The 17703-nt window shown below is 38.3% G+C and overlaps 1 protein-coding gene across 3 annotated transcripts in view; it reads right to left on the bottom strand.

The window, feature by feature from the left end:
• Positions 1-17703, bottom strand: part of LOC306844580 (RNA binding protein fox-1 homolog 1-like) — a 262566-nt gene that overhangs the window by 107993 nt on the left and 136870 nt on the right. The window contains exon 1 of one of the 3 annotated variants that reach the window (XM_079376812.1): positions 13361-13834. The exons of the other annotated variants lie outside the window; for them this stretch is intronic. Within the exon in view, the coding sequence (XP_079232938.1) occupies positions 13361-13459 (99 nt within the window). The 5' untranslated portion in view covers positions 13460-13834. Of the gene's footprint in view, positions 1-13360; positions 13835-17703 lie in introns of those variants that run through there. 3 annotated transcript variants of the gene reach the window in all.

Below are 17703 nucleotides of genomic sequence, written 5' to 3'. Positions count from 1 at the left end.
CCGCACCTGTTTCCCCTCAGCCACTTTTTTCCTAACCGGCCCTCATCGGCATTACCTTTCCCTGACATTTCATGTGCAACAACAAGGTTTTTTCTTTCTCAAACACCACCTCCACCTTTCTCCCAAAACATTTCAAGAGATGGAGGCCCCCGTGTTAGCGAACAATTCTCAGATCATTGCCCCGACCTCACCACAATGATGTCGAGAAGATGGGTTTTGACATGCTGTTGCTATCTGCCGTCGGATAGGGAGAATGTGTTAAATGTTAATACGGTTTTCTGCTTTTCCGAGTCACGGACCTGCAGGCTAGCTACCTCTGATAAGCCCACGCTGGGACCAATTTACAGTAGCAGAGTGTTTACAGGAGTGATCAGTCCAATGGCTGCAGGAGGGAGCGGGGAGAACAGCAGCGGGAACGGTCCAGGCTGCGGTCTTGGCTGGAGAGCCGCTGCGACGTCCTTGAGGAAATTACGTAACCGAGATAGAAGCAGCGAAGCTCTCCACGTACAAATAGCTTCTTTTTCCTCTACAGCTGCTTGTTTGTGAGCTCGTATTTTGGCGGAAACTTAAAACCTTTAAGTTCAGCACGACACAATAAAAAAGGCTCTGTGCTTCTTTGTGGGAGCATGCAGAGAAAAGCCCAGAATAATGGCCTCCCACAAAACATTTACCAAGCCGCCCACTGGTATATCCTCTAGAAAAGTCAACATGGCTACTTATCAAATGCATATGTTTGTTTCCAGGTTGCTGTTGGCCTACTGTCCAGCTGCTGCAGTGAGCCATGAGGGGCTCGTCCTTTCATATCTGGCTATTATTCTCTTTCCCCTCTGTAGTGCTGCATATATAATCCTATACTGCGCTGGCTCGTGTGCAAACAGGGGAGACAATGGCACAGCTGTCGTTGTGCAGCGCTACATCTTGTGGACACGGCCATGCATAATACCTTACTCACGCACCCCTGCGACCTGGACACAAACATTCACCTTATCTATCTATCAAATAAATGTAAATGTAATAGATATTAAATATAAACACAGTAATAAACAAATGGTTAATATGTTAATAATTAATTAAAAACATTAAAATTTATTATATTTTATTCATACAAATATTATTAAATATAAAAAATAATACATATAAAAATATTTATTTTATTAAATATGCCTTTAAAAATACTAAGTTATAATAACATTAAAATGTATTATTATTTATTAATACAAATATTGTTAAATATAAAATAATACATATAAACATAGCATTTTTATTAAATATTATAATAACATTTTATAAATATTAATACAAACTATCTATCTATCTATCTATCTATCTATCTATCTATCTATCTATCTATCTATCTATCTATCTATCTATCTATCTATCTATCTATCTATCATCTATCTATCTATCTACAGTATCTAAAATATAAATAAAAGTAATAAACATATTATATATACAGTTTAATAGTAATATATAAAGTAATAAAAACTAAATATAATTATAATAATATAAAGTATTGCCTATTATTTATCCTAAATACAAACAGGTTACTAGGCCTATTTATCCACCCATCCAAAATTTAAAGCTTTTAAAATAATAATAAAATAATTCAAACAACGTCAAGTTGTCAACATTTAAAGTTGTCATTTGGTTTCGACAAAATATGCTTTAAAACTGTCTGAATTTTGCATCCTATTTGCTACTTCAATTCAAATTCAGCTCTTTAATTGGATTTTAAAAGGCATTCTCAAGTCAATTCTGAACGGCACACGACCCTGTTCCCTTCACGGTCATGGGGCCCCTGGCATCATCTGGGCCGCACCCGGCCCCTCCATTAAGCTCGACTAGTGCGACAAGGATTCCTGCAGTGGCCGTTTCTTCAGATCTCCCCGTGTTTCTCAGCACGACAGCCGGAGACGGACTCTACTGTCCTCATTTAGTCAGCCTTACACAACTACATGGAGCGAGGAAAAAAAGGAGGATGAAAGGAAAAAAGGAGATGATGTCCAGAGGCGCACCCAAATAACAAAAACGTGAACACCGCAGCTGCTATTTCAGGCAAAGCGAGGGGGGAAAAAATACAAGGGAAGGCAAAATTATTTAAAGCCTTCCACCCCGGCTTTGTCTCAGGCAGCACCTCCGTACCCTTTCGGCCTTTGATGAGGCTCTTGAGGCGGTTTTGACCCAGATAAAATAAAGGACTTAGTGCGTTTGGGAATCCGACATTAAAGTGCTCTCTCTTTCTCCAGCAAAGCAAATTTTGTAAAGCAGAGTGCAGAGAGATGGTGTCAGAAGTGAGAAGACAACATGTAGCCCGTTGCCTCTCTTCTCACTTAATCATCAAAAGGAGTTAAAATGCCAGTAGACATAATGAGGTTGAATAGAGGGAGCGTGCACACGGCTTTTTCCTTTGCTCTTTCCTTCCCTCTCCTTTGAGTGGGTTTTCTGTTGTGCAACATAAAGATGCAAAACAAAATAATTAGGTTACCACCAGATCTCCAGAAAGATCACGAAAAAGAACCTAATTGTATTATTCTGCCTTTTAACAGGGTAGACTCAGTACTGGATTCTCTGTCATTTTAGGCAGAATTAGTCTAACAATCGCGACCTGCACCACGCCTGGGCTGGCACTTCCTGTACTCGAGGGGGAAAAGCTTAGAGTCTTGTAATGACGCCGATTCTTCAATTATTCAGTGCACTGTGTTTGAATATCAAAGGCTTGAAAGTTCAAAATGGAGGAGCCAATTGAGGGCCCTTGCTGGGGCCTGTGATAAGGCCTCTCTATTGTTGCGCCGCTGTCTGCAGATATTGATCTGCGGCTCTGTGGGTGGGCCCTGTTGAGGATGAACCTGTCCACTGCCTAAAGCCAGACCGCTCATCCCATACCAGACAGGGAAATGAGTTGCCATGGACACCTGGTGAAATGTCTGCCATGAACGCCATTTGATTGACGACACAACTGTCAGCACTGTTCAAATGCTTCTGTTGGCTTAAAGCTGTCACTGGCCTTACACTGTCACGGTGCAAGACCTATAAAAGAAAAATTAAATAATTTTATATATTAGAGAAAAGAAAGCTTTAAAACAAATAAAACCTATACATCGATATCTAATGGGATATTGCTTCAGATAAAACTGTCACATAATAATGTCAAAATAATGCACTGATATCAGTGACTTTGGAGTGTTTTTCCTCTCAGCACATTCATCTCACTCTTGAATAAACCAGAGGCACAGTGCATTCTGGGACTTCTTAAATAGAATACTAATGTTTGCATATGAATATGAATTGATAGTTCTAAAACAAACACCCCACAAAAGGGAAGCTGGTGAAAAGACAAGAACTCTGAGGGGCCAACAAAATATAATCTCATTGAAAAGACAGCAGTGCCAAACATGACTCTTCATCAATTTGACGCACGGAAAAGGTCTCATATTGTGTCTTGCAAGATTGTTTACAAAGACACATGAAGTGCTTTAAAAAAAACACTGGCATTCTTCATGGTACGGACGCAATGAATCTTTCTCTGTAGCCTTAAGAAAGGTGCAGAGGACTCCAAAATGGTTTTGCCCGTGCTTGCCTTCCTGACTTCTCCCTCCCCTCAAGCAGGGCATTAATTAATCCAAGCTGCCATGTTACAACCTCCCTGCTCAAATTACTAATATCCACACACTATCTTTTCCTCCCCATCTATTTCATTTACATTAACTTCTGCACTCGTTCCCGTCACCTCAAATAAACCACATCACAGGCTACAAGTGTCTCACATGATCACGGTTTATGAAATCCAAACAAGAATTAGGCTCTCTATATTACTGCATTGCAAAAGACTTGGCATAAAGACAGATTACTCACAGAAAAATGAATGGGAAAAATCGGTAAAATCTTACAGTTAAAGAGCCAATCAAAATGCACATTAGCTAAACCAGCCTAAAAAGAAAAATATAGTTCAGAATGAATTTATGATTTAAAATATGTAATAGAAACTTAAGTTTATTTAATCTATTGAAATACATACGAGCTATATAGAGGATTTGCAGCAAAGTATTAAGTATTTTTTTGCAGGCCAATCTGGAAGTTAGCATCACCCTGGTTCCCTCAACAAAATCCAAGTAGGATTTTTCCATTATATTTTGGATTTTTAAAGCAGAAAATAAGCTGCATCAAGACAATCATTATAAATGAACAAAACTTTTTGAAGCCAAATACAAATGCCATAAGTAAAATCTAAACATAGGATTTAAACAAACAACACTATGATTTCATGAATTTGACATCACAATCACTAAGATTCTGACTATTTAATCAGTGTTTTCTAAAATAAGTTTCCTGAAAGTTCGCAAGGGCATGATTATAAACACAGCAAGACTGTAAAAGATAACTAGTGAGTAGATGGGTTTTCCTGTTCAGCGTAATCACATTTAGGGCCAGTTTTACAAAACAGGTGGGCATATACAGTGGTGTGAATTTTTTATTTTTTTGCATGTTTGTCACACTTTAATGTTTCAGATCATCAGACAAATTTAAATATTAATCAAAGATAACACAAGTAAACACAACATGCAGTTTTTGAATTAAGTTTTTTTATTATGAAGGGAAAACAAAATCCAAACCCACATGGCCCTGTGTGAAAAAGTGTTTGCCAATTCCTCCACAGCGCTGTAACAGACTCATTGCAAGTTATCGCAAACGCTTGATTGCAGTTGTTGCTGCTAAGGGTGGCCCAACCAGTTATTAGGTTTAGGGGGCAAGCACTTTTTCACACAGGGCCATGTGGGTTTGGATTTTGTTTTCCCTTCATAATAAAAAAACTTAATTCAAAAACTGCATGTTGTGTTTACTTGTGTTATCTTTGATTAATATTTAAATTTGTTTGATGATCTGAAACATTAAAGTGTGACAAAAAAATAAAAAATCATCACACCACTGTATATATATATATATATACCAAGCGCAGCACAAATTAGCGTTGTCGCAAATAAAAAATAAAGAAATAAAGAAGCCACAGTACATTTATAAGAACCGGAGGCAAAAAGTGAAGAGTTTCAAGAAGTTTTGATAGACCTGATATTGCGTGACTCCTATAGTTGGGGGTTCCAAGTTGTCTCTTATTTCCTGAAGCAAATTAAAAATAACATGGCTTGGCAAACAATATTTTTGTGGTGTTCTTGCATTCCAAATAAATTAATACATGTAGAAGAAATCATCTCCTTTCTACCACGTACTCTCTGTTCTCTGATGTGCCTCCTCCTAGCAACAATTATTGCAGCCATTTCAAACTAAAATAGTTAAGACGTGCTTTTTTTGGGCGTTTAATAATTGCCCAAATACCAGTAATTTGACAAGCGCAAACGTTAGTAAATCTCATTGCGTGATTCATTTGAATACTTTCCTCCCATAAATTTAGCGTCTGAAAGGGAAACTCCTAGAAATGCATATTCAATAAGGTCAGGTGCAAAAATAAATGTGTCCACGCCTTTTCAGCACATCTTTAGTAAAACTGGCCCTTAACTGGCCGTTCTATTTTAACGCCAAAAGACACTTTGTGCTGGCGCAAGCTGTTAGTAAAACTGGCCCTTAATGTTTTTAGCCATTTAGCCTCTTGTCAGCAACAGCCTTTTTCAAGTAAAGTTTTGAAAAAACAAATCCACAAGGGTTAAAACTGATGTATTTTATGTTGTAGAATAAAACATGAAAATACCTTGAGATTGTGTTAACCACAGACCTTATTTCAGGCAACCAAAAACCCAATGTGGAAACCTGAAGTGCTAAAATGCTAACTCATTTCTGGGTTTTTGCCTACCAAAATAAATTACCAACATAGAAAATATAGCCACTCAGGGTGTTACCAAGATGGCCGGTGTGTGAACCAGCTTGACTTAAAAGGGCACGTGCACATGTGACAAATCATCAGCAAACCATGCCCAGATAACTTCACCCATCCTTCAGTCTTTTATAACCTCCAATATATGTCAAAACGCTCGGCTTTCTGCACTGCTCAGGGTTGCTTGCGGAACAAATCAAGTCAGAAAGCACTAAAGGGACAAATAGTAGGAAATAATAAGATAAGCGGAGAAAAGGGAGAGCGAGAACGCCAGGAGAAAGATTCCACAGTAAATTCAAAAACACACTGGCAATATCGTCTACCTCTCCTCGGTGGCTTGAAGCAGAGTGCGGCGATGCATTTTATGATGACTCCTCATTAGAAATCGCAGTCTGACTAACTAATACATCACCCCCTGTGTATGTTTGTGAGATCAGCAAATATAAGAAGCGGCCGGGATCAAAACACAGAGATCTCGGCTCAGCTGGAAGCTGGTAGAGCGGTCTTGAGTTTAGGCAGGCACTGCAGTGGAGCGATTGCTCCCTGTCTAATTACCGTATGAGCAGAACAGGCTGTATTCACGCCCTCGGCCAGGGAGGAGCCCAATGCAGGCCTGCGGCTCCGGGATACAGTCAATCAGACGAGAGCGAGTGAGACGAGAACCCTGAGCTGACAGCATTCCTCGGGAGACTCACAATTAACACAACCTGGATTCACTTTTTGGAAGGAAATAGCGCTAAGGCTAAATGCTGACGTTCTTGATATTGTTATTTGCACCATATTCATGCATCTGATTAAATATTGATTAACATTAATGAGACCACAGCCCCTCCCCCTCTCCTTCCACGACAAAAAAAAAACTGTCCCAGTTTTTCCCGACGATCCAAATAATTGAACAACTGTTTTAGGAGCTGTATAGACACAGCTGTAGATGTGGAGGCTGGTGATGCAGTTTTTTTTCTTGCTTTTCTTTGCCTTTTTTTTTCTCCACAGCTCCCTGAGGTTCACTTGATATGTTGGGGTTTGTTTCTAATGAGCTGCCTGCTGGCTGGGATGCAGTTCCATTTCAGAGCAATTACAGTGGCCGTAATCTACAGCAAGCCCTCAACATGCCAACTCCACCTCCTCCCCGTATCGGGCTCCGGTCTCGCTGCCTCTGCTGACTGACCATAAGCAGGGAGCGCTCGCATTAAGCAAGGCCTGTCACAGCTGAATGAAGGCCCTGCTGGACAGAGTTAACCAGCACGACGGGAGCTGACATTTGTTCATTTGGATGTGTTAAACACAGAAGCTCATAAAACATCGTTCCAGCCTGGCCGCTCAGCAGCTGGATAATTACTTTCAGGCAGCCAGAAGACAAACACGAAACGCGAGCGCATTACGGAGCTTCGGCTCAATCTTTTCTCCGTCTGCTTCTGTTCTCGACGCTTTCCTGCCTTGCTTTAATCAGTCTATTGCATCTTTCCCTCCTGCTCTCTGTCTTCAGTCTTGCACATAGGTGTAGATGCTATTGTTTGAGGGAATACTAAAATGCAGAAGGCGCTACTAAATGTAAAATGACCTTAATACCATCCACTTTTGAGCTCACCACAGCTAGCAGATTGGGTGGATAATGACATCAATATACGGCGAATACGGAACTATCTATCTATCTATCAAAAATTAACTTCTTAATTTATTGTTATTACATAAACAAATTTACTTGTACATGAATTCAAAACAATCAGCAGTTGTGACTGCAGTTTCAGCTGATAGGCTCAACTAAACTACTTGACATGTAATCCTTTGAAAAAAAGAGAGCAGTGCTTTATCTATCATCCCCAATAACTGGATATGGCCAAATTGAAGGTTTAAAAAGTGTGAGGTGAGATGTAATATTTAACATTTGGCAACTGTTTGTTTTTTAATGTAAGGAAATATCCAGTAAGTGATGGAAACTATTCAATGTTTCGTCAAACTTTGTAGGTTTGAATTGAAAATCTCATATTATATCATATTATATCATTTACGTAATTCATGTAATCTAATTTATAATTCAATGTGAGAAACAAGAAACTTTAACATAGCCATTTATGCATATGATTAAGATTCAATGTGCATATTAAAAAATGTATTTCAAATGAGTTCAAATGCATTGCTTCACAAAAGATTACATTTCTTTTACTACTGTCTTCTTTTCTTTATTTGCTTTAAATTCTTTAATTCCTTTAAATAAAAAGACATAACATTTGTGACAGCACGCCCTTCTCGTACAGTATGCAGTAATAGCAAACTTTCACACTAATGCACATCATTATTTATTTATTTATTGGACAACTGATTTTCCCCAAACTGTCCATTTCTATCTCTGGACAAATTTCAGAATCAGTCAACAGGGATGTGGGTGTTACATGTATGATCTGTTTTAGTTTAGTATCTATGTCTCCGTCTTCCTGCCTCGTTTGTTTCCATGGTTTTTGATTAGTTAGTTACACACCTGTTTTTTGTTCCTCCCTGATTACGTTTAGTATTTAAAGCCTGTGTTCTCCCATGTTCCTTGGTCTGCTATTATTTTGGATTTACATTTGGTTGTGCCCTTTTCAGTCATTGGATTATTTTGACTCCTTCGTCGTGCGCTTTTTTGTATACACGCCAGACCCCTAACAGTGGGCTGACCACAGAACAATTTTATGACCATAGCAAGTGTTATGACATCCTCACAAAAATACTGTATCACACGCAACACCCTTCTAGAAATAAAACAAAACCACTGTCACTATAAAGATGCTTCAACTGAACTGTAAAATGCTCACGGAGAACAGAGGGTGCCTTTGCAATGCAGCCACGCTAAAAAAAATAAAAAAGGGACAGGGAGAGGATTGGTAAATTGTGCAACAGCTGCAAAAGCAAACAGACATTATGAATGTGAGAGACTAATCACTCTTCTACACACAAACACACAAACAGGAACACATGTGCCCAGCAAGGCCCGGCAGATGGTCTCCGCCCCCATTTCCATACACGCTTCGCCTCTCTCTCTCTTTCTCTCCCTCTCGTCCCTCAGCAATCTCCCACCTCATTCTTCCTCTGCCTTGCGCTCTATCTCTCTCTCCCAGAGGGCCATGCACCGGTGCACAACACGCACACATGACCTAGGACATTCACTACCCTCTTGTTTGCATTCAAGCAATAACCAACTTCAACTAAGAGCATGCAAACAGAGCAGACAAAAGGATGTGATCATTTAGAGTCATGGCCCATGACAAGCGCAATAGCCCTGGCCTTTACCTGCCTGTCAATGCTTACTGAAGGGTTTGAAAACTCATCAGGACTTGATGACATGACCAATCTCTCATTTCAGTGACTCGCTGAGGGCTGCGAGATGGGAAGTGGATGGAATAAATGAAGCGCTACACAAAGAGCCAAGGATATAGATTTCAATGCCATTCAACAATACAAATTAAACTCTCTGGTTAGCTTTTAATGCATCTTGATTGAAAAGATCAGAGAAAACAAAACACACAAAAAACTACAGCGTCAATGGCGGGGGTGGTTTTCAAATTGAAAGTTAAATGTTAAATTCACTGTCTTTGTTTGAACATGCTTATATCGTTCTCTGCATATTTGCCCTTTCAAAAACCTCCCCAAGCACAATGAAAGGACAGGTTCACTCTCAGACCCGAGCTCTTAATCATCTCCAATTTATTTTTGATGCTTAAAATACTTTTGAAAATCAGCATCAATCACTTTATGTGTCATGCTAACATTGGGGGAAAAAAACTGCAATTGATTTCCAACGCTATTTCAATTAAATAATGAAATTAACCATAATTTGATTTGGTGGAATGTCTGAATTTAAATTAAATCTGAACTCTACTCCTTTGATGAGACAGGAGAGAAAAATAACATAAATACTGAAGCCAAAAGAGCCTTTAAAGAAATAAAGCAGCACTTTTTAAATTGACACAAGCCTTGATTTTGAATGGGTAAGTGACACATAAGACCTTTTTAAAATAAAAACATCATGATTTCAAGATGTTCACAAATGTTTCATGTATCTAAGGTTCTGTAACAGGTAACCAGTTTGTTTTTTAAGTGCTTATTATTATTATTATTATTCATTTTAAAAAGCCCTACATTTAATCAGTAATGAATTTTAAAACTACAAACATTTCATGTAGTCTTAAAAAAGAGCAAAAGATTGCAAAAGCCAAATAAAAATATTTTCATCATAATAAAATTAATTTATGATTAATTTAGAAGTATATTTTCATTTTAAAAGGGTCTTTCAATTTACTACAACATTTATAGCATTTATTTATAGTATTTAGCATAGCATTTCACCTCTCTAGCAGTACTGTACATAATTACAGTTAAAAAGTGTACAGAAAAAAAATAAATTAAGCTGCATAAATATCTAGTATTTACATATTCATACATATTCACACACACGCATACACACACCAGCTTGATAGACTAGCCCCAAAATACGACACAAAAATACACTGCTACAAAACGTCACCTGGTCCGAATCACAGTTTTTATTTTTATTACTTTAATGCATGAGCCTTTTGAGAAAGAAACAGTGAAAAGCAGAAGTGTCCAGGAGGCGTGATGGTGTATGGGTGCGCTGGGTACTTAAATAAATGAACAGCACTGAGCAGATGTAATGGAAAGGAAAGAGAGAGGAGCAGTTACGCATAGTCAGCACAGATGGGAGCAGCGAAGAGAGTGAGAGGAGTGAGATGGGGGCCGTAAAAGATCTGCTGAAAGAAAGCTAGAGCCATGTGACTTTGGGTTGGATTGATTTTAGCCGTGAAGACCAGGCGACCACACCTCCCACACCGCCCACTCCAGGTCAGGCTGGGGTCCTGCGGCAGGAGGGAGATAGGAGCGGGTGCAGGACGCCCCCGGCTTTAAGGGTCAGGTGAGGTCTATCTGGCAGCTGCTTAAACCTGCCCCGCTACTGACACAAGCACTGTAAAAAACGCCCTAGTCCTGAGGGTGAATGCAAACAAATAGCGTTAGTAAAATGTGCTGGGAAAAGCACACATATACGTAGGGATAACATACGCTATATATATGCACTGACTGCTGGGCCTTTCAATAGAAGCAACTAATTAAACGTCTCTGTTCAACATGAAGCTGTCGCTAAGAGACGCTCCTGTTTTATTAAGTAATTACTTGCTTTGATGAAAATAATTCTGCCAGTGAATGCAAACAATCCATAAGTACTCCAGCTTACAGGTCCTGCTGATACACAATAAAACATAAGCTATTCCTAGACAACATTGTTCCGCATGCCACGTACACGTGACCCACATGTAAAGAAAGCAAATCGAGAAAAAAAATAAAGTCGCGTCGTCTGTGCCTAGTCCTGAATGAGACCCCAGCTGTAGTGAGATGTATTCAAAATGTCTTGCATCTCAGCTATAAATAGTCTCAAAGACCCAGATTCCCAGTTCACTCAGCACACGTGAACGCGCACACACACTCACACACAGAAAAACAGAAATGCTTGTGCAGGCACAAATATTTGAAAAACAGAAAACTAAAAATCAAGTAAATCAACCTCTATGTCACGATGATCTTAGAACACCAATCCCAGATTTTTTGCCAAATACAAACTCAGACTAAAAATATTGAAACAAAAAAGTTGACTGATACATAAAAACAAAGCAACTTTCATGATAACAAGAAAAATGATTAAAACGACAGTCTTGAAGTTTTGAAGATAATCTTGCATGAAGTTAATCTTCACTTCATGCAACCTGGTGCTGAAGCATCATACATTTGTTCAGCATCTGTTCTCCCTTAGAAATGAATGACTGATATACTCTGGCTTGATTAGAGAAATAAAACCTGTCTCTTTGTTAGAAAAAAAATTATATATTTATCACTCAGATGTATTTGCAATTAAACTGACATGGAATGCAATTTCTATTGGATAAGACAAAGGTTAGAGATGTCACTGAAGGTTAATGGTGGCTCGGTGCGACAGATGAAAGTTAAATGAGATCACTGATCTCAGTCACGTCGAGTCTGGAGAGAGACATGCACTGGCACATAGGATCTGATGACTGATCAATACCATAGATTAACTTTTGATTTGATAAATCCCCTTGAATTGTCATCACTCTAGGAGCCGACTCACTGTTTGGAAAAGGCACTGATGACAATCAAGTGTATCAGATAATCAGGGGATGAAAAGACGCCCAAGGGTGCAGTCTAGCACATTAATGACTCTAAATTAAAAATCAGGTTTTTATTTGTTTGTTTTTTTAAACTGTGCAATATGATCCAAGTTAATCATAAAAGTGATTTAAATATAATCTAATAAGAGTAACTAAAGCAAGCGAAATGCATTAAACAGACACATGCACACACAATATGCTGAGCACATGAGGATATCATGTAGCAAAGTCAGCAGAATTGTTTATCACACAGTATAACTACATAAAGTGTTTTACCTCTACAAGAAGTGTAAAATCAGCTCACACTCTCTCAAACAACCTTAGGATGCGTAGTTATATATAGACTACTTTTAAGGCTTATTCAAAACAGATGACATGTCAGATTATTTATTTAACGTGATCATGCGCAAACTTAAATAGCGACAGATGATTCACGAAAGATGCACGACCAAAACGTCAACACACTAGTAGACAAAATCCCTCTCTTACCAAACTGTCCACTTTCATCTGTGTTCCACTTACACTTGGTCACACACCCACACTCACACACAACGTTTGTGGCAAGCCGCTTGAACATTCATTCCTTACTAACTAGTTTATATTTTTCAAGTTATTAGCACTTGTTTTTTTTTATTAGCAGTAAGTAACCCAACAGTGACTATAACTTTTCAAGTTTCACAAGTTTACAGATTTATTAGATTCTATAAAATAGTGACTTGTATGTACGACTTGTATGCATTCTTGGGGCCAGTTGCATAAACATAGCCACTAAGTTAAGACTGTGTCTTAAGAACTAGTTTGACCAACAAGAGGAAATCAGTCATACTTTTCAGATTCAAATTAGACCAATCTACCATTTTGTAACTGAATTAAAAAAATGACCTGTCTTGAAGAGAAAAAAAAAAAAAGAAGTTTATGCAACCGGCCCTAGATTTACTAGTCTTTTTACTAGCACCTGCTTATGAAAAACTATCCTTATTGTTATGGCCAAAATATCTTACCTCAACAGACACAGTTGCTTTTTCACTTGACATGACTAATGACTTGCCCAAACATCTACTTTACAGTTCAATTAAACTTGCTAGTAACAACTGAAATATAATACTGTCTAAACAGTACTGGTGAGTGGAATATACAGCACTTGAATGGTAACTAGCACAGGATGTACTAGAGCCTAATTAAATAGCAGCTAGCCACTAGCTTACCAGAATAAGTACAAGCATAATGTTACTAACATTAAAGCCACACTATACTTTAGTAATAACTAAAAAAGATATGCATGCTAAAACGGCTTGCCACAAACGGCGTTTCGCATATTCGGCACTGGATTGCGCGGGCTCTGAGAGGAGCTCACTCACTCACTCACCTGCTGTAGGTACATGAAAGTCAAGGCACAGGAGAGCTGAGGACACATGTCCACGTTTGGCAGGGCGACGCACGTTCCGCCCGTCAGGGGATGCTGCATCGTGTTTGCGTCCGCTCGTCCTGTCCTGGCCGCCGAGTTTCACGGGGTTTTATGAAGCCTTGAAGCAGCCAGCGGAGTGTGCGTAAACGCGGCTGAATAACCGGCTACGAGCGAATGTGGATGTTTGAGCGCGAGCGTCCCGGTAGTGCGCGAAAACACAGCACGCGTCTGTTCTTGTCCGTGATGATTTGATTAAAGCCCTTGTAAATATGCACGAGACTCTATTCAGTCCGTTTCTGGCGCTTGTAAATAAACTCAATCACGGGCAAGAGATAAGAGAGTTGGTGACTGGACGTAGTGAAGTTGAAGCGGGTGTGATTTTCCATTCGCTGTCAGAGGAGTTCGGGCGCACCGTCTGTTTCATTCAGCAGCATCTGAATCTCCGAGGCGAAGAAATGCGGGGCGGGGGCCAATCCGAAATCACACATTCATTTTTTTTTTACCGGGGGTGGGGGAATCTCTTCATTTTTTTCTCTTGCGAGAAACTGAATTGTCCTTATAATGTATTATTATGGCGAAACATAAACCGCGCGCATGGAATGAAGCTCTCAGCACGTAAACAAACTGTCATCACATTTGTGTTGCATTAAAATCATTTCATATCAGCCTGTAATGCTTTGTGCTGTAAGGAAGACCTGTCCAAACTAATACCTTTACTGCATTTTATAACACTATTTACTATTCCACTGTTAAAACAAATGAAAAGATTTTACTGTGGATAATCACTGAATGAAGCATCTCTTATGGCACTTTGAGTAAAACATTTGTTTTTATTTTTATAATGTAAAATAGAATAAGTAAACCGTTTAACCCTTTAACGGATAGCTATATATGGGGGGACTAGACAATATTAGGACTTAGTAGGCTACACAATTTTCTTTCTTTTTATTACTTTTTAAAAACATAATTGTTATTATTATGAGCCCCTAACAGTTGAGTTATCCATAAAGGTTGCATTTAAATGTATCATTCTGTACTGATGCAAATCATGTAAATAAAATTATATAAACATAAATAAAAACATACTGTATGTGCTTTAAATTTACCATGGTAACCATATGTTCTATGAAAATGTGATATGTATATAAATGTTATAAGGATTGTTGTAACTATGGTAATTTGTTATTAGACCACTGTTATCAAAAACATGTTTGATATGTAAAATATTGAAGAAAAAAAAAAAATCACTGACATCAATGCAGAACTGCAAGTGCACTCCTACTATGAACCATCTGAACCATTTGGTTCATGCTTTCCAATTTTAAAAAAAGAAAGAAAAAAAAGATACTTGGCTATTTTACAATGAAGTTTATGCAGAAGCCCTCTTAAGCTACTGCATCAAAAAATATGCTTGTCTTTGAGGATAAAAAAAAAAAAAATCACAAACATAATCCCACATTATGATTGATTTTCAATGCGTACATCCTGAAACAATGCTGGTGAAAACTGTATTTTTGTGCACTGCAGTGAAATTAAATATATATTTATATATATATTATTTTATTTTGAACTAATGATTTGACAAATGTCCTGATAGTCCTTTTAAAATACAAAGAAATAAAATGACTTTGGCTGAACCATATTTTTTGATGTAACTATTTTTGAAAAAGGAAGCCTTGCACAAAAAAGAAGAAAAAAAAGGTTCACTGAGCAAACTGAGACAGCGACATATAAGGGCAACACAAGAAAGTATCTGCTTATCTGAATCATAAAAGAACATTTGTGTGCACACTAGGCCAAATGTGAGGTACTAAATAATTAATTAAAGCACACACAAATGTTTAAATTTATTGTTCATCACGCTTCTTTTAAAAGCACTCTGGCCCTTATCTCCCTTTCAGCAGCAAGGCCTTTATTGTAGATTCATTAACAGCTGTTAAATGTTAAATGCCACTGATATTCAACCGACGGGCCGACCAAGGTCTAAGTAGAAAGTGCAAAGATATACAGTAGGGGGAAAAAGAATTTGAATTATTCATGTTCTTTCTCTTTAATCTTTTTCCCTCCCTCTTTGCGCCACGTTACAACCTAAGGTGACTCGCAAATCCATAACAAGATTTCATATCCTTGTTACTTTAAAAAAGCAGAGTCATAAAAATCTATGTTTTTCTATGTTGCACGAGGGGCTGTAATTAAAAAGGGCTTCTGAGGAGCCGGCAGACATGTATTATGGAGAGGGCAGTAGGCTGCTTTGCTCCATTTTACTCTTTTTCTTCTCCACCCCACTCATAGCCTGAAGGCAAGACTATTTCTTCCCCCTCCACATCCATAGACGTCTTCTCAGCCTTTCCTCCTGTATTCCTCCATTTTTTTCCCTGTCTGGACCGTCAACCAGTGCATTTTTTTTTAAAAAAGAAATAAAAGGACATTCGGCCAGCGTTTCATCGCAGATAGTAGTGTTTATTTCGCTGCGTGTCACTGTGCCTTTGACATGTGATGAGGCATGGCTGCCCTTTGCAAAGCGTCTGTTGTCTTCGCCTTTACTGAATAAATAAGCAGGGACTGCATATTGAGAGAGAGAAACCTCGTTTATCTCTTTGTTTGTCAGTGATGGCTCTCTCTCAGATTTCTTGTGTACATTGTGTTATTGGTCTGTCTGTGATGGGCAGAAAGAAGGGGGGGGGCGGGTGGAGGGAAGCAACAACGTTTCTAAAGCTTGTGTGCTTTTTTCTTTTGCACTGTATGGTACCAGAGAACAGCCTAATGTCAAATTTATTCAAAGAATAGCACGATTCTATTAAAAATGAAATGAGCGAAAGCTCTGATCTTTGCCAAGCTGAAAACTGGTGAAGTTTCTGGGTTACTTAGATAACAGTTTACTACATTTTTCTACATCAGATCGTTTGGCATCAAAATCAAAACAAAGCAAAAACAAGTCACTGGATTCATAATGTCTGCAATAAAATGAAAACGATTGTTTAGCCAAAATTAAAAAAACATCTGTCATTATTTACTCGTGGTTGTTCCAAACCTCTATGCCTTTTTCTTCTAAGGAACATAAAGAAGGTATTTTAAATAACGTTTCAACTGTATATTGCCTAAACAATGAAATTCAGTGAAGTTGCAAAAAAAATAAGAAACAACCAAACACTGAAACATTTTTCACAATACCTCGTCATAGAGGTTTAGACTGATATGAGTGTGACTAAATGAAGATAGAATGTTTGATTTGGTTGAACTGTCCCTTTAAGACATATTTCTTAGTGAAACAGAATACAGTATTAAGTCATGTAGGGCGGGACTTCACAGTATCCATTGGGGTTTGTTGGAAGTGTGTCAAGTGAGCCATGATATTATTGGCGAATATTATTTTCCCCACCCGCACAGCCTTGGTTACATCAGCAGAGGCTGAGAAAGTTATTACATTTTTGATGAAAGTTATACTTTTTCCACCCTTACATTAGCATGCACAGACCATTGTACAAGAAGACCAGGAACAATTGGAGATAGTAAATAAATACAGCTTTAGATAGATTGTAAATTTTGGACAAGACCAAAACAACAACAAAAAAATGTCCCTTGTGCACTCAGATGGACCTGAACATACAGTATTACCTCTGTTAAACGTTTTCCACAATCAGTGCTTTTATATAACCGCACAACAACAATAGAAACCACCCCAGAATAAGGAAGAAACCATTTAAGGTGAGAAGAAAATTTAATCATACCCTGAGCTGGAAAATAGTTCACGGTTATTTCAAGCTTTTACTGTTTAGATTGTATTTCACAGACATTTTATAGCTTCAGGAACTGACAGAAAAAGTGAGCTCGGTGTAATAACTTATTGTGTGCAATGGTACGCGTCAACACTAATGAGAAGGGCCTGCTACATATGCACCTGAAAGGCGGAAAAAAATCCTTGTCAGTGGCTAATCCTTAATACTTATTTTGCTTTGCCTTTGCTCATTTGCAATACACACTTGACTGATCTGTTGTGGAGTTATCAGTTAGATATGACAAACACGAATACAAATCCCTCCCCATGAATTGTGTTTCTAAAAGCAGCCTGCTTCCCACCACACCACAACAAATTGACTCCTGTTAAAAGGCAACATGGTTGGTTGTTTCCATTATGTTTTTTAATTATTAATGACAAGCTCTCAAAGGCGCACCAACAGGAAAACAAAGTCAAAGATGGAGATGTGTTTTGCTAAACAACAATCCGGCACGTACTTGTGACATTTTCGATCAAAACGACAACTAATATCCCCTTGTCGTCCCTTTTAGAGGGCAAAACACAAAAG

This window comes from Barbus barbus (assembly GCF_936440315.1).
Source record: "Barbus barbus genome assembly, chromosome: 3".
In the NCBI taxonomy this organism is placed as follows: Eukaryota; Metazoa; Chordata; class Actinopteri; order Cypriniformes; family Cyprinidae; genus Barbus; species Barbus barbus.
This window is presented reverse-complemented; position numbering and strand designations above follow the sequence as displayed.